Genomic DNA, 24,906 nt, shown 5'->3' on the forward strand with positions numbered 1-24,906 from the left:
GAATTGTGGGTGCTGCGGCCACCATTAGTCAGCGGCTGTCGGGAAGAGTTTTATTGCAGGCTGACGGAAGTCGGTTCCTGGCCGCCTGTGTAGGTCTTTTTGTTGCTTCAGTTTGAGCTGGAGTGGAGATGGAGAAGCTGCTGGGTTTAACACCCAGTACTTCTGAGCCCAGGAGGACCCAACAATTTCCAATGTGGGACTGTCAAGGGAGGTGGATTCTGGGGGAGATTAGGTTGCTAAACAGACACTGTTCGCACAGTGTAAAAGAGCACTGTTTTAGGAACAATTATTTCTGTAAAGGCTTTTAATCCGTTTTACATACAGATTTTAAAAATTAATTCGTGGGGTGTGGGCATTGCTAGTAAGACCAGCATTTATTGCCAATCCCCAGTGTCCTGTTGAGAAGGTGATGGTGGACCTTCTTCTTGAACCAGTGCAGTCCGTGTGGTGAAGATACTCCCACAATGCCAGGTGTTACCAGATTTTGACTCAGCAATGAACGGTGATATTTGTCCAAGTCAGGATGGTGAGTGACTTGGAGGGGAACTTGGTGGTGATTGTGTTCCCATGTACCTGCTTCCCTTGTCCTTCTACGAGCTGGAGGTTGCGGGTTTGGAAGTTTTTGTCAAAGTTGTTGTTGAGCTGCAGATGTATAAAGTCTCTCTCCTTCGACCCCTCGCCATCCCACCTGTTGAGTCTGTGTGTCCCAGTTATGCGTATGATCAATCACTGGACACAGACAACAAGAATAACTTTTAACAGGTCTTTACTATTCGGAGGTCAGGGCTGAACTGCCCAGCAAATCCCTACACAACACTTATATACCGGTGTGGCCACCACCGGTATTACAGTATACAGCAGCCAAGAGAAAGTAGTACATCTCTTAAGGTAGTTCTCTTAAGGTGGAACAGGTTACATACACCACAATCCTCCCTTTTTAGCTTAACAGTTATATCCCCATTTAACATAACATAATAACATATATATATATACAACTTCATGCAAAACAGTTCAAAGATTCAGTCTCTGAGGAGGCCTCCTGATTCGAGTTGGATAACGCCTTTCAGGGGTCTCTGATTCTCGTTGCTGGGGTGACTCATCTAGTTGGTCTCTTATGGATTGGACACCATCATCAGGTACATTCACTTCTGAGGTAGATGCTTCAGGTTCACTAACTTCTTCCACGGTTGTCTCTGCCGTAACCATGGGTTCGGCCCTTGTTCTCGATTCTACCAGTTGGTCGGCATGACGCCGTATTACATTTTCACCAATATCTACCGTGTACATCAGGGGTCCTTGTCTGGCCCGAATTGTTCCAGATTGCCATTTCTCGTTTTTATAGTCCCTGGCTAACACTGGTTGTCCTATTTCGAAACTCCGAGTGGTCTTGTTATTTATATGCTGGAACTGTTTGTTTTCAACTTCCCTCCGCACATTTGGTTTTAACAAGTCCAACCTGGACCGCAACCTCCTGTTATAGAACATCATGGCAGGACTTTGGTTTGTCACTGCATGAGTGGCGTTTCGATATGCCAGTAGGAATTTGTCCACCTTGTGTTGTAGTGGAATCTGATCTTCGCTCATGGCCTTTACTGCTTTTTTGAACGTTTGTACAAATCTCTCTGCCAACCCGTTTGTAGCCGGATGATATGGGGCAGAGGTATAATGTTTCACCCCATTCTTCTTCATGAATTTCTGGAATTCTTCTGACACGAACTGCGGTCCGTTGTCTGAACATATTTGTTCTGGCAATCCATTTCTTGCAAATATCGTTCTTAGCACCGCGATCGTCTTTTCCGAGGTAGTGGTAGTCATCTTAATCACTTCTGGCCATTTAGAATGTGCGTCCACCGCAATTGAAAACATGGAGTCCATGAATGGACCAGCAAAGTCAATATGTACACGTTGCCAGGGGGTTGAAGGCCATTCCCATGGATGCAGCGGTGCAATCGGAGGTGCATTTTGCACTTTTTGGCACCCTGAGCAGCTTTTCGTCAGATCCTCTATCTGTTGGTCGATACCCGGCCACCACACATAAGCCCTAGCAAGGCTTTTCATCTTGACTCCCCCCAGATGACCTTCATGCAGTTCCTTTAGAACTCTCTCTCTTAACTTAGGAGGAATAATCACCCTTGTTCCATACATCAATGTTCCTTGACAGACGGACAGCTGTTCTCGTCTTGCTGAGAATGCCGGTAACAGTGGATCACCATGTGCTGGCCATCCCTTCACTGTCACTTCGTAGACCCGGGACAGTGTCGGGTCATTCCTGGTTTCTCTTTCAATACTTGCATTGGTGACTGGTAAACATTCGATGATGGTCGAGTGAAATAACTCAACAGGGTCAACCGTCGGTGCCTCCTCCTCTGTAGGTAGTGGCAGGTGCGACAGCCCATCAGCATTACCATGCTGCTTTGTACCTTTGAATTCAATCTGATATTGATGTGCTCCTAGGAAAAGGGACCATCTCTGGAGTCTCCGTGCTGTCATCACCGAAACACCCTTCTTAGGGTTAAAAATGGATACCAACGGCTGGTGGTCTGTCAGAAGCGTAAACTTTTGGCCCTGCAGGTAATGATTAAACTTCTTTACTCCCCACACAAGGCTGAGAGCCTCCCTATCTATCTGAGCATAGTTGGGCTCAGCGGAGGTCAATGATCTGGATGCGAACGCGACTGGCCTCTCCAGGCCATTTGGCAACTTGTGTGAGAGTACTGCCCCAATACCATATGGAGAAGCATCACAAGCCAAACGAATAGGCAGCGTTGGGTTGAAGTGAGCCAACACTTCCTCTGAGGTGATCAATGCCTTGTTTTTGCGAAAGGCCCTCTTACAGTCCTCGCTCCACTTCCATGGTACTCCCTTCTGCAAAAGAGCGTTCAGCGGGTGCAGCACCGTGGATAAATTTGGCAGAAACTTATGGTAATAGTTAATCAACCCTAGGAACGACCTCAACTGGGATACATTATCCGGAGCGGGAGCCTTCACAACAGCTTCGATCTTGTCAGGAGACTTATGAAGCCCCTCCTGGTCAATGACATGACCACAGTACGAGATCCGCTTCTGAAAGAACTCACATTTCTGGCGATTAACTCGAAGTCCATATTCTTTCAATCTGGTGAGCACCAGTTCCAAATTTGCAAGGTGTTCCTCGTCATCATCTCCTGTAATCAGAATATCGTCCAGGTAACATTGTGTGCCTGGAATTCCCTGTAATACCTGTTCCATGGCCCTCTGTCAAATAGCTGGAGCCGATGCCACTCCAAAAACCAGTCTATTATACCGGTACAAGCCTCTATGCGTGTTGATCGTGAGATACTGGAGTGACTCTTGCTCAACTTCCATCTGTAAGTACGCCTGCGCCAGGTCTATCTTGGTGAAGTGTTTCCCGCCAGACAACGAAGCGAAGATATCCTCAATCCGCGGAAGCGGATACTGCACCGTGTCAAGCACCGGATTAACAGTGATCTTGAAATCTCCACAGATGCGAACCTTCCCCGGTTCCCCCGGCTTGTTGCTCGATGAACGCTTCATGACGGGAACAATGGGCGTGGCCCACTCACTCCAGTCTACCTTAGACAGTACTCCTGAACGTTCTAGCCCTTCCAGCTCAGCTTCTACAGCAGGTCGTATCGCATAAGGTACTGGTCTGACTTTGAAAAATTTTGGGTTTGCATGTTCTTCAACCTTGATATTTGCCGTAATTCCTCTCAGTGTTCCCAGTCCCTGTTGGAACACCTCTTTAGCATCGTCCAATACTCTGGACAATCGTTTAGGTTTGACATCTTTTTTACCGGAACCTACCGTTAGTGCTTTTAAGGAATGCCAGTCCATATTTATTTTCCTAATCCACTCCCGTCCCAGTAGTGGTGGACCTCCCTCAGGTAGCACATATAAGTCCATTCCTCGGCTTTCTTTGCCCTTGTGGACCACCTTTACCTCTATCTTCCCGATGGGGTATACTCTTTGCCCCATGTATGTTTTCAATACAATCTCCATATCCCGTAGGGGAATATGTGGGAATAACCTTTTGTAATCTTGCTTATTCATGACCATCAATGCCGATCCAGTGTCCAATTCCATCTTCACTTGGACTCCTGCTATCTGAAGTGTGACCCAAATTGTTTGGAGGTCTGCTTCCTTACCAACATTGTGTACTCTTAGACTACCCAGTTCATTACTGCTGGAGTCTGAATCTGACTTCTGTTCGTTCGAACTGTTCTCTGTCACCTTGTGTACCTTTCTGTACTTTTCCTGCGGTGACTTTTTGTTGCTGGTCTTCTTTCCTGACCAGCATACTTTAGCTATGTGACCAAGCCTGCCACATTTTCTGCATTCCTGATTTTTGACCCAGCACTGGTTCTGATCATGTGTTGTCTTTCCACAACGATAACATTTTACTGTACCCAAGACCATTTGATTGGTGCTGAGTTCCGGTGACCGTAGCTGCATTTCCGCCGTGCCTCTCGCTGCGGCTTCGTGCAATGCTGCAATAGTGACAGCTTTATCAAGCGTAAGATCATTCACCTCAAGCAGTCGCTTTTGTGTTCCTTCTTTTAACAATCCACACACAAATTTATCTCTCAGCGCATCTGCTAGTCCTGTTCCAAACTGACAGTACTTTGATAACTTACGCAGTTCAATTAAAAATTCAGCGTTGCTTTCGTCTTTCAGCTGCGTTCTTCTGTAAAATTTAAATCGTTCCGCTATCATCAGCGGCGTGGGGTTTAAATGATTTTTCAGGACAGTAACAATATTCGCGAAAGTCTGATCCGCCGGTTTATCTGGTGATAGAAGGTGCTTCAATAGCCCGTATGTCTTCGCACCCATTGAGCTTAATAAGGTTAGTGCTTTCTCATCATCTGGTACCTTATTTGCTTTACAATAAACTTCCATGTGTTCTACATACATGGTCCAATCTTCGATACCGCTATCAAAGGTATTAATGTTCCCATGTTTAGGCATCCTTGCAAGTTTTTAAATTTTTCTTTTTCTCAAAATGGCGGCTTCCCGTGCTAGTCTTCTTCCCCCGCCTACTAAAATGGCGGCTTCCCGCGCTTGGAAGTCTTTCCCGCGCTCGTCTTCTTCCCCCGCCGACTACAATGGCAGATTCCCGCGTTTGCCTTCTTCCCCCGCTGGCTGCAATGGCGATTGCCGTGCTGCTGCCGTTCTCGCCTCCCCAGCGGTTCTCAATTCCCCGACGCTGCTTTGCCTCGCAGCCCCGCTTGCAGCCCGGTCCTTTACACCGGCTGCATTTGATTTCTCCGCGGCTCTCGTGCCTTAAGCTGCCCCAGTCGCTGCGCCTCTCGGCCTCGATTGCAGCCCGGCCCTTTTTACTGGCCGTGGTCGAGTTCTCCGCCCTTATTCCTCCGTTTTCCCTCCCCTACTCCACAGCCAACGCGGCCGACTTTCTGCTCGTGTCGCTGATCGGCTTACCCACCACCGTGGTAGAAGGGATGATCACTGCCTGTCGCTGATGGAGGGCTTCGTGGTCAGAATTTTTCTTTTTAACCCGGGTTCTCGATGCCTCCTGTGCGATGGCGCTCAGCAGGATGATGATGGCGGATGCCTCTTCTCGACGCCCATTCTGAGGACGAAGCTGCCTTGGATGTAAAACTGCTGCAGGGTAAGATCGGACTCGTCGCCACTGTTGAGTCTGTGTGTCCCAGTTATGCGTATGATCAATCACTGGACACAGACAAGAAGAATAACTTTTAACAGGTCTTTACTATTCAGAGGTCAGGGCTGAACTGCCCAGCAAATCCCTACACAACACTTATATACCAGTGTGGCCACCACCGGTATTACAGTATACAGCAGCCAAGAGAAAGTAGTACATCTCTTAAGGTAGTTCTCTTAAGGTGGAACAGGTTACATACACCACACCACCTCCCTCTCTCTCTCCTCCCATAGAGGCTAGAGTCATGTGTCGGCCCAGACCAGGTGGCAGGTTCCCTTCCCTGAAGGACATCAGTGAACCAGTTGGGTTTTTACGACAATCCGGCAGCTTTCATGGTCACTTTTTTCTGGTGCCGACCCCACAAATGACCAGATTCATTGAGCTCAATTTCACAACCTGCCTTTGTGTTTTTGTGTGTTCTCTCTCACGCTCCCTTTTTCCTGTTTTAAATTCATTTTACAGGATATTAGAAGGGGAGGATTTGAAGACGGGAAACTCAAACAAAACATCACATCAAGATCTGACAGTCACTTGATTCATTGGGACCTGAATATCATCAGATTTGAACATGGAAGCAAAAAGCACCGTTCACAGCGGGGAGAAACCGTACACGTGTTCTCAATGTGGACGAGGCTTCAGTCGATCATTTGGCCTGTCGAGACACAAGCGCAGTCACACTGGGGAGAAACAGTGTAAATGTGGAGACTGTGGGAAAGGATTCAGTTACCCGTTTGAGCTGGAAATTCATCGACACAGTCACACCGGGGAGACACTGTTCACCTGCCCCGAGTGTGGGAAGGGATGCACTCATTCCTCTGCCCTGCTGAAACACCGGTGAGTTCACACTGACAAGAGACCTTTTAAATGCCCGGACTGTGCGAAGTGCTATAAAAGTTCCAGGGAACTAACGTGTCATCAACGTGTTCACACTGATGAGAGACCGTTCAGGTGCTCTCACTGTGGGACTGGGTTCAGGCGATCATCTGACCTCACTGTACACCAGCGCACCCACACTGGGGAAGAGGCCGTTCACTTGCTCCGTGCGTGGGAAGGGATTCACTCAGTCATCCCAGCTTACTAAACACCAGCTTGTTCACACTGATGAGAGACCTTTTAAATGTTCTGACTGCGAGAAGTGCTTTAAAAGCAAAAAGGATCAGCTGACACACCAGCAAGTTCACACTGGGGAGAGGTCGTTCACCTGCTCCATGTGTGGGAAAGGATTCGCCCATTCATCCCAACAACTGAAACACCAGCATGTTCACACTGGGGGGAGGCTGTTCACTTGCTCTGTGTGTGGGAAGAGATTCACTGATTCATCCAACCTGCTGAGACACCAGCGAGTTCACATGTGACTGCAGAGGTTGGATTCTGCTGTTATTGCTGCTGTTAATCACATCCAGGACTGAACCGTGTTCATTCTGACAGTTGGGGTTTGTTTCTGCTGATGTTAATAACCCCTATAACTGGGCTGGAATTTAATATTCTGGAGACGTTAAACTGAGGCCCCGTCTGCGCTCTCAGGTGGATGTAAAATATCCCATGGCACTATTTCGAAGAAGAGCAGGGGAGTTATCCCCGGTGTCCTGGCCAATATTTATCCTTCAATCAACATAACAAAAAAAATAAGATTACCTGGTCATTATCATGTTGCTGTTTGTGGGAGCTTGTTGTATGCAAATTGGCTGCCACATTACAACAGTGGCTACACTTCAAAAGTACTTCATTGTTTGTAAGTGCTTTGGGATGTCCTGAGGTCGTGAAAGGCGCAATAGAAATGCAAGTCTTTCTTTTATAAATGTCAAATAATCAGCTTTGTTTAAAACACATTATTGTAGATTTTTGTCTTTCCCACCTGAGTGTTTAGCATCACCTGGCTGGAGCTCAGAAAGGACAATCTGGGGGAGAGGGTCAAACGGCACTTTGGCCTTTCTTGTCTCTCTTCACTGACAGCAAAGTCCCCATGTGAGTTAATCTTGAGGCGTGTAAGAAATGTGTCCCAGCCGCTCTCTGCCATGGTTCAGAGCTGCTAGGCACGGAACAGAAGGCTCCTTTACAAGAATCAGGAAGAACAACGGTGAATGCTGGAAACGTGCTGTCAAATCAGAGATTGGTGTAAAACTGCGATCTGCTCCTGACTGAAAGTGACACGGCAGGTTTAAGTTTCTCGTCTAAAAATCACAGGTAATTATTCCACGAAGATTTAACATGATTGTGTGACAGTCCTGAGTCTACCATTTTAAGGCAGGCATTAACCCATTTAATATAAACCCGTTTAAAATAAATTGGTTAAAGCCTACATTAAAATAGCAGAGGGAGGAGTTCACAGGAGCCTGTTAACTGCTGGTACAATTATACAACAGACATTTGATCTCCAGATAAAGAAGGACCTGCAGCGTGTTTCCAGGAATTCCCTGTTTTATTGATGTGTGTGTTAGACACCAGGATAACTAAAAATACATGACCGGAACATCCACGGGGGTGCGATCCCGACAGTTACTCTGGGATCACTCCCGCTGTGGAACTCCATCACTGACCCTGCTGAAGGTTGTAGACTCAGGGAGTGGGGCCTCCAGGAGTGGACAGTAAGAAAGCTGGGTTTTATTAGAAGATCAGATTTAATATGAAATAGAGTCATAAAAGTAAAGTCTTCCTAGTTTAATGTACATGTATGTTTAATATGAGTAAACTTTGTATTAAAGACCCGTGTCTAGTGAACTATTAGCTTGTAATCACCTCAGACAGAACAGGCTCTAATTATCCCTTTTAAGCTGAAACAACCTCGTGAACAGAACCAGCAGAGCTGAGAACTCTGCCTGTGTGGACTGAGCCGAACTGTGAAGGCCATTTGTTTCTTGAAATGCCCCAGTAAAAGCAAACTCTGACATTGTTCTGACTCGCAGATTCCTCGTAGCTCCAATGAACAGGAAGCGGATACTCGATGAACCCTAAACAGCCATCCAATGGAATGCTTTGTTTGATAAATGTCTTTCAGCTCAATGGTTTGATTGGCCGAGGTAACCAGGGTCACATGGGCTGTACCTGATTGGGCTTTAAATACAGGAACAGTTTGCAGCTCAGGTCAGAGAGCACCCCGGGAAGAAGAAAGCTGATGGCTACAGCCAAGGTGGAACATCCTTCGGGCTGTCCCTGGAGATGGAGCACGCGGTGTCCGCCGGGACGCTGGAGGCCTTCCGTGACCAGTGGGCACTGGAGGGACTGGAGTCAATTGTCAACATCAGCAACAGTATTCGGATCTGATTTAATTATAATTTGGAGTTGACTGTTTGTGCCCCTTTAAAAAGGAGGCTCTCTCGGTAATGTGACATCGATTGATGACAATGTCATTCTAATTGGCATTTTAAAAGAGTCGAAAATCCTTTCGTGCCTCTCAGGCTTGGCAATGATCAAAGTCTGAGTTCATGGATACAGCTTGTTAGATTAAGAGTCTTACTATTTAACTATAATATTGTAAATATTACAATAAATATTCCTTTGTAGAATCTCCCATGTAAATATTTTGCACTCATTTAGTATAGGAGTTGTATTACTGTAGAATCTACATATTAAAAATAAAGCCTGTGCTCAGGCGGATTAAGGTGTGTGGAGTGTTTCATTGGAGATCTCGAACTCAACTAGGAATAGCGTAAAAGCTCATGAGAATTGTAAACAACTTCAGTCTGACATATACTGGAGATTGGTGTCAGTGACTGTGGGTTGGTTTATACCAGACAGGAGGAGATTGGTGTCGGTGACTGTGGGGTTGGTTTATATCAGACAGGAGGAAATTGGTGTCAGTGACTGTGGGTTGGTTTATACCAGACAGGAGGAGATTGGTGTCAGTGACTGTGGGGCTGGTTTATATCAGACAGGAGGAGATTGGTGTCAGTGACTGTGGGGTTGGTTTATATCAGACAGGAGGAGATTGGTGTCAGTGACTGTGGGGTAGGTTTATAACAGACAGGAGATTGGTGTCAGTGACTGTGGGGCTGTTTTATATCAGACAGGAGGAGATTGGTGTCAGTGACTGTGGGGTTGGTTTATATCAGACAGGAGGAGATTGGTGTCAGTGACTGGGGCTGGTTTATATCAGACAGGAGATTGGTGTCAGTGACTGTGGGGCTGTTTTATATCAGACAGGAGGAGATTGGTGTCAGTGACTGTGGGGCTGGTTTATATCAGACAGGAGGAGATTGGTGTCAGTGACTGGGGCTGGTTTATATCAGACAGGAGGAGATTGGTGTCAGTGACTGTGGGGCTGGTTTATATCAGACAGGAGGAGATTGGTGTCAGTGACTGGGCTGGTTTATATCAGACAGGAGGAGATTGGTGTCAGTGACTGTGGGTTGGTTTATATCAGACAGGAGGAGATTGGTGTCAGTGACTTGGGCTGGTTTATATCAGACAGGAGGAGATTGGTGTCAGTGACTGTGGGGCTGGTTTATATCAGACAGGAGGAGATTGGTGTCAGTGACTGTGGGGTTATGAACAAAAGAAATAGGAGCAGGAGTGGGTCATTGGGCCCATCAAGCCTTCAATAAGATCATGGCTGATCATCGACCTCAACTCGTGCTTGACTAATCTGGAATTTTTTGAGGATGTAACTGGTAGAATAGATAAGGGAGATCCAGTGGATGTGGTGTATTTGGACTTTCAGAAAGCTTTCGATAAGGTCCCGCATAAGAGATTAGCGTGTAAGGTTAAGGCACATGGGATTGGGGGCAAGGTACTGACTTGGATAGAGAACTGGTTAGCAGACAGGAAGCAAAGAGTTGGAATAAACGGGTCTTTTTCCGAGTGGCAGGCAGTGACTAGTGGGGTACCGCACGGATTGGTCCTAGGACCCCAGCTAGTCACAATATATATTAATGATCTAGACGAGGGAACTAGATGTAATATCTCCAAGTTTGCATACGACACAAAGCTGGGTGGGCGTGTGTGCTGTGAGGATGCCGAGAAACTCCAGTATGATTTGGACAGGTTAGGTGATTGGGCAGATGCATGGCAGATGCAGTATAATGTGGATAAATGCGAGGTTATCCACTTTGGTGGCAAAAACAGGAAGGCAGATTATTATCTGGACAGCAATAGATTGGGAGAAGGGAAAGTGCAATGAGACCTGGGTGTCTTTGTGCACCAGTCGCTGAAGGTAAACATGCAGGTGCAGCAGGCGGTTAAGAAGGCAAATGGTATGTTGGCCTTCGTAGCGAGAGGGTTTGAGTACAGGAACAAGGATGTCTTGCTGCAGTTGTACAGGGCCTTGGTGAGATGACACCTTGAGTATTGTGTGCAGTTTTGGTCGCCTTATCTGAGGAAGGATGTTCTTGCCATGGAGGGAGTGCAGCGAAAATTCACCAGACTGATACCTGGGATGGCAGGAATGAAGTATGAGGAGAGATTGGGTCGATTGGGCTTGCACTCGCTGGAGTTTAGAAGAATGAGAGGGGATCTCATTGAAACTTATAAAATTCTAACAGGACTAGACAGACAGACTAGATGCAGGAAGGATGTTCCCGATGGCGGGGGAGTCCAGAACCAGGGGTCACAGTCTAAAGATAAGGGGTAAGCCATTTAAGACAGAGATGAGGAGGAATTTCTTCACCCAGAGAGTGGTGAACCTGTGGAATTCTCTACCACAGAAGCCAATTCATTAAATATATTCAAGAAGGAGTTAGATATATTGCTTAAGGCTAAAGGGATCAAGGGATATGGGGAGAAGGCAGGGACAGGGTACTGAGTTTGGATGATCAGCCATGATCTCATTGAATGGTGGAGCAGGCTCGAGGAGCCGAATAGCCTACTCCTGCTCCTATCTTCTACGTTTCTGTGTTTCTAACTCCACTTTCCCGCCCAATCTCCATATCCCTTGATTCCCCTCGAGTCCAAAAATCTATCGATCTCAGTCTTGAATATACTCAAAGACTCAGCATTCACAGCCCTCTGGGGCAGAGAATTCCAAAGATTCATAACCCTCAGTGAAGAAATTCCTCCACATCTCAGTCTGAAATGGCCGACCCCTTACCCTGAGACTATGGCCCCTAGTTCTAGACACTCCAGCCAGGGGAAACAACCTCTCAGCATCTACCCTGTCAATCCCCATCAGAATCTTGTATGTTTCAATGAGATCACCTCTCATTCTTCTAAACTCCAGCGAGTATATCACACAGGAGATTAGTGTCAATGCAGTGAAGTCTCTTGCAGGGTTTATCCCTGTGAAAATTTTGCTGGATAATCAGGAATGTGGGTGATGCGCTATCAATTACTCATAAAAGACTGAGAGTTAAGAGAGTAACTAAAGGCTTTTATTAACAAAAGAATGAAGGTCTGCCTCGAGTGGTCGACCGGTCCAGAATACAAAGGGGCTGGGGAGCAGTCACCTTTATACTTGGACTTGTGGGCGGAGTCAGCCGAGGCATGTCCAGGCATGTAAACAGTGGAATACAAACAGTGGTTTACCACAGTGGGTACTGGGGATCTCCTGTGTAAATAATTGCAGAATCACAGAGGGATCTTTACATGGACTGTAACCCGTGCTGTACCTGCCCTGGGAGTGTTTGATGGGACAGTGTAGAGGGAGCTTTACTCTGTATCTAACCCAGGCTGTACCTGCCCTGGGAGTGTTTGATGGGACAATGTAGAGGGAGATTTACTCTGTATCTAACCCGTGCTGTACCTGCCCTGGGAGTGTTTGATGGGACAGTGTAGGGGGAGCTTTACTCTGTATCTAACCCATGCTGTACCTGCCCTGGGAGTGTTTGAACCTGCAAGTTAATAAGATGAGGCATTCGCTAGAATCTTACACCCCAAGTCGCTCTGCTCCTCCACTCCTTTCAAAGTTTTACCATTTCATGTACATTTCCTATGTTTTTCTTCCTCCTAAATCTATTACCTCACACATCTCCAGTCTGAAGAACATCCATTAACCACTACTCTCTGCTTTCTGCCCTTTACCCAACTTCCTATCCACGCTGCCCCACTCCCTTTAATACCGTGAGCCTAAATTTGATCAACAAGCCTCCCGTCCGTCACCTTATCAAACACCTTTTGACAATCCATCTCCACAACACCCACTGCATTTCCTCCCTCACTGCACCGAGTGCAGCCCCAGGCCCAATTATAAAAACAGTGAACATTATCCACCCGCCTGCGCCCTCAGCAAAGGGGCCCCGCGCCAAACTCCGGGACAGACAGGAAGTCAGGGAGCGTCTGTAAATGGAGGAGAAATGGAGACTGGTCAGGGAGCGTCTGTAAATGAAGGAAAAATGGTGACTGGTCAGGGAGCGTCTGAAACTGGAGGAGAAATGGAGACTGGTCAGGGAGCGTCTGTAAATGGAGGAGAAATGGTGACTGGTCAGGGAACATCTGTAAATGGAGGAAAAATGGTGACAGGTCAGGGAGCATCTGTAAATGGAGGAGAAATGGTGACTGGTCAGGGAGCGTCTGGAAATGGAGGAGAAATGGTGACTGGTCAAGGAGCGTCTGGAAATGGAGGAGAAATGGTGACTAGTCAGGGAGCGTCTGTAAATGGAGGAGAAATGGTGATTGGTCAGTGGCCTTTATTCCCCTTATTGGACACAAGGCTCTTTGTCTCACAACACACTGGCTCAGATTTTAACAATCGGTTTACAGGGAATAGTGAATTGAAAATTGCAAAACTGAGATTGTTAGAATTACACAGGATATACGGCACAGAAACAGGCCATTCAGCCCAACCAGTCCATGCCGGCTTTTATGCTCCAATCGAGCCTCCTCCTGTCTTTCCTCATCTAAATCTATCAGCATAACCCTCTATTCCTTTCTCCCTCATCTGCTTGTCCAGCCTCCCCTTAAATGCATCGATACTATTCGCTTCAATCACTCCCTGTGGTAGCGAGTTCCACATTCTCATCACTCTCTGGGTAAAGAAGTTTCTTCTGAATTCCCTATTGGATTTCTTGGTGACTATCTTATATTGATGGCCTCTAGTTATGCTCTTCCCCACAAGTGGAATCATTCTTTCTGTATCCACTCTACCTTCCATTCCACTAGGACCTTTCCAGAATCTAGTGAATTTTGGAAGATCACGACCAATGCATCCACTATCTCTGCAGCCACCTTTTTTAGAACCCTCGGATGTAGGCCGTCAGGTCCAGGGGATTTGTCAGCTTTTAGTCCCATTACTTTCTCAAGCACTTTCTCGTGACTGATATTAATTACTTTAAGTTTCGCACTCTCATTAGCCCCTTGGTTCCCCACTATTTTTGGTATCTCAACTTAGTGAAGCCCTTCTCACATACGGAGCAGGTGAACGGCCTCTCCCCAGTGTGACTGTGCCGATGAGTTTTCAGCTGGGACGGGTAAGTGAATCCCTTCCCACAGTCCCCACATTTCCACGGTTTCTCCGTGGTGCGGGTGTTCTTGTGTCTCTCCAGGTTGGATGATCAGTTGAAGCCTCGTCCACACACAGAACACGTGTACGGTTTCTCCCCGCTGTGAATGTTGCGATGTTTTTTCAGGCTGTGTAACTGGTTAAAGCTCTTTCCACAGTCAGTGCACTGGAACACTCTCACTGGGGTGTGGGTGTCTCGGTGCTTTTCCAGTCACACTGATGTTTGAAATCTTTTCCCAGACAGAACTGGCAAATATTTCTCCTTCCACATTCAAAGGCCGATGATATTCAGGTGCAGATGAATCGAGTGACTCTGTCAGATCTTGACCTGATGTTTGGTTTGAGTTTCCCGTCTGCAAATCCTCCCCTTCTAATACCCTGTAAAAGGAGTTTACAAAAGTCATCGCTGTATCGGTTAGAAATTCAGAACAGGCAATTCTAGTTTCTATGGAACATTCTTTCCTCTCTTGTTCCCCTAAAGCTGTAAATCCCCGTCCCACACACTCCCTCCTCCCGGTGCTAAAATCCAAACCCATCGCACCATCTGCAACATTTTTCCTTTCAGTCAATTTCTCTCCTCCCCTGAAGGTGCTGACTCTGGCTGGGTTCAGTTCTACACTCACTGGTTCCCCTCCCGCTCCGCCCCTGAAGGTGCTGACTCTGGCTGGGTTCAGTTCTACACTCACTGGTTCCCCTCCCTCTCCACCCCTGAAGGTGCTGAATCTGAATGGGTTCAGTTCTACACTCACTGGTTCCCCACCTTTTGAATTGCTTTAGGCACTTTGTTAAACACACACACAGCAGATACACATTAATGTGATGGGAGATCACTGACACACGAGCAGCCAGTGGTGTGGAGCCTCCTGAGAGTCCGGCCACTTTCCAGCCAATATTTACAGGAGTTCGGGCACAGAGAAGAGTCTAATTCAAATTAGTGATATGTTTATTCACACAAACCAAGCAAAATAATGAATAATTTACCTTTATTTACAGACGCTCCCTGACCAGTCACCATTTCTCCTCCATTTACAGACGCTCCCTGACTTCCTGTCTGTCCCGGAGTTTGGCGCGGGGCCCCTTTGCTGAGCAATTCGGGAGAAACCGGGAAGCGGCGGGCGTATAATGTTGAGCGTCTTAATAATGGGGCCTGGGCCCACACTCTGGGTGTGAGCATCCCGCGTCCCCCCGGGGTTCATGAACCCGCTCCTTGAGCTCGGGGTGTGAGCGGCCCGCGTCCCCCCGGGGTTCATGAACCCGCTCCCTGAGCTCGGGGTGTGAGCGGCCCGCGTCCCCCCGGGGTTCATGAACCCGCTCGGGGTGTGAGCGGCCCGCGGCCCCCCGGGGTTCATGAACACGCTCCCTGAGCTCGGGGTGAGAGCGTCCCCCCGGGGTTCATGAACCCGCTCCCTGACCTCTCTCACCTTATGTGTCAGCGGCTACTGCCAAGGTCCGCGCATGCTCAGCTCACACTGCCCGGGTGATTGACGGGAGCCCCGGACCAATAGGAAGAGCGGGGCGGGTCCTCCGATCAATCAGAGTGTGTGAGGGGCGGGGATTAACCTTTAAACTTGAACAACAGAAGGTGAGCTGAGCATGCGCGGACCTTGGCAGTCTGCAAATGGAGGAGAAATGGTGAGTGGTCAGGGAGCGTCTGTAAATGGAGGAGAAATGATGATTGGTCAGGGAGCGTCTGTAAATGGTGGCGAAATGGAGTCTGGTCAGGGAGCGTCTATAAGTGGAGGAGAAATGGAGATTGGTCAGGGAGAGTCTGTAAATGGAGGAGAAATGGTGATTGGTCAGGGAGCGACTGTAAATGAAGGAGAAATGGAGACTGGTCAGGGAGCGCCTGTAAATGGAGGAGAAATGGATACTGGTCAGGGAGCGTCTGTAAATGGAGAAGTGGTGATTGGCCCGGGAGCGTGTGTAAATGGAGAAGAAATGGTGATAGGTCAGGGGTCGTCTGTAAATACGGGAGAAATTATTCATTATTTTGGGGCTTGGTTTGTGTGAATAAATATATCACTAATTTCAATTAGACTCTTTTCCGTGCTCCAGCTCCTGTAAATACTGGCTGGAAAGGGGCCGGAGTCTCGGGAGGCTCCACACCGCTGGCTGCTCGTGTGTCCGTGACCTCCCATCAGATTAATGTGCGTCTGTTGTGTGTGTGTTTAACAAAGTGTCCAAAGCAATTCGAAAGGTGGGGAACCAATGAGTGTAGAACTGAACCCATTCAGATTCAGCACATTCAGGGGAGGAGAGAGAGGGGAACGAGTTAGTGGAGAACTGAACCCATTCAGAGTCAGCACCTTCACGGGAGGAGAGGGAAGGGAACCAGTGAGTGTAGAGCTGAAACCAGCCAGAGTCAGCACCTTCAGGGGAGGAGAGAGAGGGGAACCACTGAATGTAGAACTGAACCCAGCCAGAGTCAGCACCTTCAGGGGAGGAGAGGGAGGGGAAGCAGTGAATGTAGAACTGAACCCAGCCAGAGTCAGCACCTTCAGAGGAGGAAGAAAACTGGAAGCTGAGGAAAAAATTTGGAGATCGTGCGATGGGCTTGGATTTTAGCACAGGGAGGAGGGAGAGTGTGTGGGACAGGGATTTATAGCTTTCGGGGAACAAGAGAGGAAAGAATGTTCCATAGAAACTAGAATTGTCTATTCTGAATTTCTATCCTGTACTTACAGTGATGACTTTTGTAAACTCCTTTTACAGGGTTTTAGAAGGGGAGGATTTGCAGACGGGAAACTCAAACCAAACATCACATCAACATCTGACAGTCACTCGATTCATCAGGACCTGAATATTATCGGCCTTTGAATGTGGAAGGAGAAATGTTTGCCTGTTCTGTCTGTGGGAAAAGATTTCAAACATCAGTGTGACTGGAAAAGCACCGAGACACACACACCCGAGTGAGAGTGTTCCAGTGCACTGACTGTGGGAAAAGCTTTAACCAGTTACACAGCCTGAAAAAACACCGTACCATTCACAGTGGGGAGAAACTGTACACGTGTTCTGTGTGTGGACGAGGCTTCAACTGATCGTCCAACCTGGAGAGGCACAAGGACACCCGCACCACGGAGAAACCATGGAAATGTGGGGACTGTGGGAAGGGATTCAATTACCCGTCTGAGCTGGAAACTCATCGACGCAGTCACACTGGGGAGAGGCCGTTCACCTGCTTCGTGTGTGGGAAGGGATTCACTAAATTATGCCACCTTTTGACACACCAGCGTATTCACACTGGGGAGAGGCCATTGACCTGCTCCGTGTGTGGGAAGGGATTCACTAACTCCTCCAGCCTCACTGCACACCAACTTGTTCACTCTAATAAGAGACCATTTGAATGTGCTGACTGTGAGCAGAGCTTTAAAAGCAGAAAGTATCTGATGCAACACCAACGCACTCACACTGGGGAGAGGCAGTTCACCTGCTCCGTGTGTGGGAAGGGATTCGCTCAGTCATCCACCCTCGCTGCACATCACCTTGTTCACACTGATAAGAGACCATTTAATTGTGCTGACTGTGAGCAGAGCTTTAAAAGCAGAAGGGATCTGCTGAAACACCAACGCACTCACACTGGGGAGAGGCCATTCACCTGCTCCACATGTGGGAAGGGATTCACTCGTTCATCCCACCTTCTGACACACCGGCATATTCACACTGGGGAGAGGCCGTTCACCTGCTCTGTGTGTGGGAAGGGATTCACTCAGTCATCTAACCTGCTGAAACACCAGCGAGTTCACAAGTGACTGCGGGGGTTGGATTCTGCTGTTATTGCTGCTGTTAATCACATCCAGGACTGAACCATGTTCATTCTGACAGTTGGGGTTTGTTTCTGCTGATGTTAATAACCCCTATAACTGGGCTGGAGTTTAATATTTTGATTCCTGTCAAATAAATCAGCTTTGTTTCAAATACACTGTGTCAAATATTTGATTACTCCAATCTAAGAGGAGACTAATTGATGTCCTGTTACTAACTGCTCCATTTTTGGGCCTTTTCTCCTTTCTAACTCTAGATTATTTCAGTTCTCATACCTTCGGTTACTCTCATGGACAAGTCCCAGCTCCCCATACCTTCTAGAGTGCCTCTCCTAGCCTTGGTATCCAGGGAAGGTATCGGTAACACGCCCGGGATCACTAAACACAAAGTCCAGTCTGTTAATCTGTCAGCTACTGGGCTTAGTGTGTGACCCACAGCATCTCTCTCACCTTCGATGTGCGAATAGAGCATCACGCCTCAGAACCTGGTTTTAAATGTAAATGCACTCAGCAAATGTATTGAACAAGAGATGAACAAGTAAACAGATCACGGCCCAATCATCCAGCTCTATATTGTAGGTCGATGAGACTCTGTTAAGGTGCCATGTGCTGTTGGACTGCTCTGCATTGTGCCTGTAATGAAAATAACTGAAGATTTGCCCCAGTGTAACCTTTGCTGTCATGCAATGAGTGTGTCTTTTAATGAGCCTCACGTCCTTGCTCATGTCGGCTGCAATTGTGTAGAAAGGGGATGAGTAAAGAGATGGTCTGTGTATGGAGATGTGAAAGAAGGAAACGGTGTGTGTGTGTGATAGTGACACAGCCTTGTGGTCACAGTCAGAACAATGACAGATATCCTTGTGGATATGGTTTGGGCAGGGCCAGGTCAATAATGTAGTAAACAAGTTAAATATAAATATCGCCAGTGTAGTCGCAGCTTGTTAGAACAGACCTGGGGAGAAGAGAGCTCTGAATCCACTGTATTATCTCTGTTGTCTGGATCGGGTAACTATACACTCTCTGTATTTTTGTAGTGCTGTTAATAAAGTCAGTAAAAGACAATCTGTTGTGAGCTTGATTATCTGGTGTCTGAAACCACGAGACTCAATTTTTAGAGTCAACAAAATGAACAAGTAAACACATCACTGCCCAAAACTCCAGCTCTACATTCACAGAAGAAAGTCTGTTATCAAACTTCTCGAGTGGACAGAATAAAGAAAGATCCCAACTCAAAGAACCTCCAGAATCATGTGTAAATACAAGAGAGTCTCTGGAGAGTTGAGGTGAGGGGGTTTGGAGAGTAGGGGTGAAAGAGGAGTTGGGGTGAGGGGGGTTGGAGAGTAGGGGTGAAAGAGGAGTTGGGGTGAGGGGGTTTGGAGAGTAGGGGTGAAAGAAGTTGAGGTGAGGGGGGATGGAGAGTAGGGGTGAAAGAGGAGTTGGGGTGAGGGATTTGGAGAGTAGTGTTGAAAGAGGTTGGGGTGAGGGGGTTGGAGAGTAGGGGTGAAAGAAGTTGAGGTGAGGGGATGGAGAGTAGGGTTGAAAGAGGTTGGGGTGAGGGGGTTGGAGAGTAGGGGTGAAAGAGGAGTTGGGGTGAGGGGGTTTGGAGAGTAGGGGTGAAAGAGGAGTTGGGGTGAGGGGGGTTGGAGAGTAGGTGTGAAAGGAGTTGGGGTGAGGGGGGTTGGAGAGTAGTGGTGAAAGTGGAGTTGGGGTGAGGGGGGTTGGAGAGTAGGGGTGAAAGAGGAGTTGGGGTGAGGGGGGTTGGAGAGTAGGGGTGAGGGGTGTTGGAGAGTCGGGGTGAAAGAGGAGTTGGGGTGAGGGGGGTTGGCGAGTAGGGGTGAAAGAGGAGTTGGGGTGAGGGAGTTTGGAGAGTAGGGGTGAAAGAGGAGTTGGGGTGAGGGGGGTTGGAGAGTAGGGGTGAAAGAGGAGTTGGGGTGAAAGAGGAGTTGGGGTGAGGGGGGTTGGAGAGTGGGGTGAAAGAGGAGTTGGGGTGAGGGGGATTTGGAGAGTAGGGGTGAAAGAGGAGTTGGGGTGAGGGAGGTTGGAGAGTAGGGGTGAAAGAGGAGTTGGGGTGAGGGAGGTTGGAGAGTAGGAGTGAAAGAGGAGTTGGGGTGAGGGGTTGGAGAGTAGGGGTGAAAGGAGTTGGGGTGAGGAGGGTTGGAGAGTAGGGGTGAAAGAGGAGTTGGGGTGAGGGAGGTTGGAGAGTAGGGGTGAAAGAGGAGTTGGGGTGAGGGGTTGGAGAGTATGGGTGAAAGAGGAGTTGGGGTGAGGGGGTTGGAGAGCAGGGGTGAAAGAGGAGTTGGGGTGAGGGGGTTGGAGAGTAGGGGTGAAAGAGGAGTTGGGGTGAGGGGTTGGAGAGTATGGGTGAAAGAGGAGTTGGGGTGAGGGGGGTTGGAGAGTAGGGGTGAAAGAGGAGTTGGGGTGAGGGGGGTTGGAGAGTAGGGGTGAAAGAGGAGTTGGGGTGAGGGGGATTTGGAGAGTAGGGGTGAAAGAGGAGTTGGGGTGAGGGAGGTTGGAGAGTCGGGGTGAAAGAGGAGTTGGGGTGAGGAGGGTTGGAAAGTAGGGGTGAAAGAGGAGTTGGGGTGAGGGGGTTGGGGAGTAGGGGTGAAACATGAGTTGGGGTGAGGGGTTGAAGAGTAGGAGTGAAAGAGGAGTTGGGGTGAGGGGTTTGGGGAGTAGGGGTGAAAGAGGAGTTGGGGTGAGGGGTTGGAGAGTAGGGGTGAAAGAGGAGTTGGGGTAAGGGGGTTGGGGAGTAGGGGTGAAAGAGGAGTTGGGGTGAGGGGGTTTGGAGAGTAGAGGTGAAAGAGGAGTAGGGGTGAGCACTGAGTTCTGCCTCTCCCGCACGTGCTCACTGATCCTCCAATCACAGCCTGACTTTTTCGTGCTCTCTTTCCCCGGGGTGTTTGAGCGCTCAGCCCGCGCCTGTCTTTCAGTCCCCTTCACTGACTCTGCAGCGGGTCCTCGGCTCCTCTTCTCTGCAGCTCAATGGGAAATACCCGAGCACAAAAGGTGCAGCAGGGAATTGGAGCAGCAGAGGGGGCTCGGCGGGGAGAGGTCCCACATCGCCTGCATTAATAGGAGCAAAACACCAAGGCTGGGAAAAGAGAGCCCAGAAAAAGATCAAAAGCTGCTGAATGAAGGACTGGGATGGGGAGGTGGAGACAGTGAGCTTCCTCCCTGAGGCCAAATCCAGGGACCACTTACATTGTGACACCAAATCCAGGGACCACTTACACTGAGACTATAAAATGGGAATCAGAGAGCCTCAGTATGTGGAATGGTCATGATGGTGAATGGTGGGTAATGGTTGAAGATGTGATGGTGGAATCAGATGGCAACTGGTGGGGCCTGATGACAAGTTATTGTCAGAAACCCTTTTCAGGCAGGCTGATGATTGGATGTAAGCTGCACAACACCTGGATCCGCCTTTCTTGTCACTGATATCTTGTTCTGTGAGAAATGTAGAACTGTGAAAGAAGGGGTAAAATTGGACTTGGGCCAGAAGGAAGAATCCTTGAATGAACAATTCATGAGGCTGTTTTGTGACTCATCTGCGTAAGGTTAAAAAAATTTGATGAAAAAGGACGCTGGCGTTGTCAATAGTGGTTTCTATCCCTAATCCCTAATTCCTAAGGCCAACATCCTATTGACTACCCCAACCACTAATCCCAATCCTAAGCAAGAACCACTAACCCCATCACTAACCCCAATCCTAACCAATAACCAGTAACCCCATCACTAACCCTCAATCCTAACCAATAACCAGTAACCCCATCACTAACCCTCAATCCTAACCAATAACCACTACCCCCAACCACTAACCCCAATCCTAACCAATAACCACTACCCCCAACCACTAACCCCAATCCTAACCAATAACTACTACCCCCAACCACTAACCCCAATCCTAACCAATAACCACTACCCCCAACCACTGACCCCAATCCTAACCAATAACTACTACCCACAACCACTGACCCCAATCCTAACCAATAACCACCAGCCCCAACCACTAACCCCAATCCTAACCAGTAACCACGAGCCCCAACCACTGACCCCAATCCTAACCAATAACCACGAGCCCCAACCACTAACTCCAATCCTGACCAATAACCACTAGCCCCAACCACTAACCCCAATCCTAACCAATAACCACCAGCCCCAACCACTAACTCCAACCCTGACCAATAACCACGAGCCCCAACCACTAACCCCAATCCTGACCAATAACCACTAGCCCCAACCACTAACTCCAATCCTGACCAATAACCACTAGCCCCAACCACTAACCCCAATCCTAACCAATAACCACGAGCCCCAACCACTAACTCCAATCCTAACCAATAACCATGAGCCCCAACCACAAACCCCAATCCTAACCAATAACCACTAGCCCCAACCACTAACCCCAATCCTAACCAATAACCACTAACCCCAACCACTAACCCCAATCCTAACCAATAACCACGAGCCCCAACCACTAACCCCAATCCTGACCAATAACCAGTAACCCCATCACTAACCCCAATCCTAACCAATAACCAGTAACCCCAACCCATAACTCCAATCCTAACCAATAACCACTATCCCCAACCACTAACCATAATCCTAACCACTAGCCCCAACCATTAACCATAATCCTAAACAAGAACCACTAACCCCAACCGTTAACCTTAATACTAACCAATAACCACTAACGCCATCACTAACCCCAATCCTAATCAATAACCACTAACCCCAACCATTAATCATAATCCTAACCAAGAACCACTAACCCCAACCATTAACCATAATCCTAACCAATAACCACTAACCCCAACCATTAACCATAATCCTAACCAATAACCACTACCCTCAACCACAAATCCCAATCCTAACCAATAACCACGAGCCACAACCACTAACCCCTAAGCCTACACCCTAACCCCAGCCCCTAACCAAGGATTGACAGAGATCAATGGAGGAACTAAAGACCTGATAAAGGAAGTATTTGAAACAATTATCACAATTAAAGAAATAGTGCAAGATATGTTAGTAACAAGAGATTAAATCAACGAGACCATTAAAATCAGCAATGACAGTTACAAAGATCAGAACATTTCAAAGATTGTCATATGCAGTATGTGTGGAGGAGTTTCACTAAATCGGATCCAAAAAAGTGATAAATGATACAGAAAATAACTGATTTTGGTTTCAACAGAGTGCTGCGAGTTGGGTGAGTCAGGGTTAGGTAAGGAGTGGAAGGAGGAGCTTCGCCTTTGTTTTTCCTAACTTTTCACCCTATAGGAAGAGGCCGGTGTTGGGAGCAGCAGGAGAGTAGTGAGTATTTAAACTCACTTTCGTGGGTTTTTTCTCAAAGGCCGGTCAATCTCGCAGGCCGGCGGTGGCGTTCCAGAGCCACGCCACAATTCAAAAAGTGACTTGGGCAAGAGGAAGCAACTGATTGGGTGCGTACGGCCAGGTGAGTATTTATATTACTCCATAGTTTGACAGTTAAGGTTAATAGTTTATAAAGTTTAGAAGGTCTTAATTTTTGTGGTTATAGTTTCTAAGGTCTCTATTGTGTATTGGGGAGTGCTAGTAACCAAGGGCCCTTGAGTATATCATTTAATTGTAGTGTAATTGGTGGTATTGATTTGATTTAATTTAAATTAATTGAAGGGTAAGTCATGACACCACAGCTCGGCCCTGTGGCATGCTCCTCCTGCACTATGTGGGAAATCAGGGACACTTCCTGTGTCCCTGACGACCATGTGTGTGGGAAGTGTGTCCAGCTGCAGCTATGGGCAGACCACATTGCAGCGCTGGAGCTGCGAATGGATACATACTGGAGCATTCACGATGCTGAGGATGTCATGGATATCACATTTAATCAGTTGGTCACACTGCAGGTAAAGGCTGCACAAGCAGGAAGAGAATGGGTGACCACCAGGCAGAGTAGTAGGCGCAGGCAGGTAGTGCAGGGGTCCCATGTGGCCATCCCCCTCTCAAACAGATATACCACTTTGGATATTGTTGAGGGAGATGGCTTATCGGGGGAAGGCAGCAGCAGCCAACTTCCTGGCACCGTGGGTGGTTCTGCTGCACAGGACGGGAGGAAAAAGAGTGGGAGAGCTATAGTAATAGGGGATTCTATTGTAAGGGGAATAGATAGGCGTTTCTGCGGCCGCAAATGAGACTCCAGGATTGTATGTTGCCTCCCTGGTGCAAGGGTCAAGGATGTCTCGGAGCGGCTGCAGAGCATTCTGGAGGGGGAGGGTGAACAGCCAGTTGTCATGGTGCATATAGGTACCAACAATACAGGTAAAAACCAGCATGAGGTCCTAAAAGCTGAATATAGGGAGTTAGGAGGTAAATTAAAAAATAGGACCTCAAAGGTAGTAATCTCAGGATTGCTACCAGTGCCACGTGCTCGTCAGAGTAGAAATAGAAGGATATTTCAGATGAATACGTGGCGAGAGGAATGGTGTAAGGGCGAGGGATTCAAATTCCTGGGACATTGGAACTGGTTCTGGGGGAGGTGGGACCAGTACAAACTGGACGGTTTCCACCTGGGCACGACCGGGACCGATGTCCTAGGGGGAGTGTTTGCTAGTGCTGTTGGGGAGTGTTTAAACTAAAATGGCAGGGGGTTGGGAACCTGTGCAGGGAGACAGAGGAATGGGAAGCAGGGATAGAAGCAAAAGACAGGAAGGAGAAAAGCAAAAGTGGCAGTCAGAGAAATCAAGGGTTTAAATCAAACATGGCTACAGTAAATAATAATTCTAAAAGGTCTAAGCATGTTAAAAAACAAGCCTGAAGGCTTTGTGTCTTAATGTGAGGAGCATTCCTAATAAGGTGGATGAATTAGCTGCACAAATAGATGTAAACGGATATGATATAATTGGGATTACAGAAACATGGCTCCAGGGTGATCAAGGCTGGGAATTCAACATCCAGGGATATTCAATATTCAGGAAAGACAGGCAAAAAGGAAAAGGAGGTGGGGTAGCATTGCTGGTTAAAGAGGAGATTAACACAATAGTAAGGAAGGATATTAGCTCTGATGATGTGGAATCTGTATGGGTAGAACTGAGAAACACCAAGGGGCAGAAAACGCT

At 47.8% G+C, this 24,906-nt stretch overlaps 1 protein-coding gene, 1 long non-coding RNA gene and 1 pseudogene across 2 annotated transcripts; 1 reads left to right on the forward strand and 2 right to left on the reverse strand.

The window, feature by feature from the left end:
• Window positions 1–24,906, reverse strand: part of LOC147119474 (uncharacterized) — an 88,618-nt pseudogene that overhangs the window by 41,952 nt on the left and 21,760 nt on the right.
• LOC147119475 (uncharacterized) lies at window positions 11,961–15,101 on the reverse strand. Its single transcript, XR_015078032.1, has 2 exons — window positions 15,030–15,101; window positions 11,961–14,426 (listed from the first exon to the last, which is right to left on the reverse strand). It is a non-coding gene; the product is annotated as an uncharacterized LOC147119475 (long non-coding RNA).
• LOC147119476 (uncharacterized) lies at window positions 15,589–18,840 on the forward strand. The gene is made up of 2 exons (XM_085985054.1): window positions 15,589–15,680; window positions 16,761–18,840. The coding sequence occupies exon 2, from the start codon at window positions 17,435–17,437 to the stop codon at window positions 17,795–17,797; it is 363 nt and encodes a 120-aa protein (XP_085841180.1). The 5' UTR covers window positions 15,589–15,680; window positions 16,761–17,434; the 3' UTR covers window positions 17,798–18,840.

The sequence above is a fragment of the Somniosus microcephalus genome, chromosome 4, assembly GCF_052327205.1.
Source record: "Somniosus microcephalus isolate GS21.2 chromosome 4, FLI_Smic_1.0, whole genome shotgun sequence".
NCBI lineage: Eukaryota > Metazoa > Chordata > Chondrichthyes > Squaliformes > Somniosidae > Somniosus > Somniosus microcephalus.

Bases quoted from the DNA above. Each gene is read 5' to 3' on its own strand.
- LOC147119476 (XM_085985054.1), top strand. From the start codon at position 17,435: ATGCAACACCAACGCACTCACACTGGGGAGAGGCAGTTCACCTGCTCC.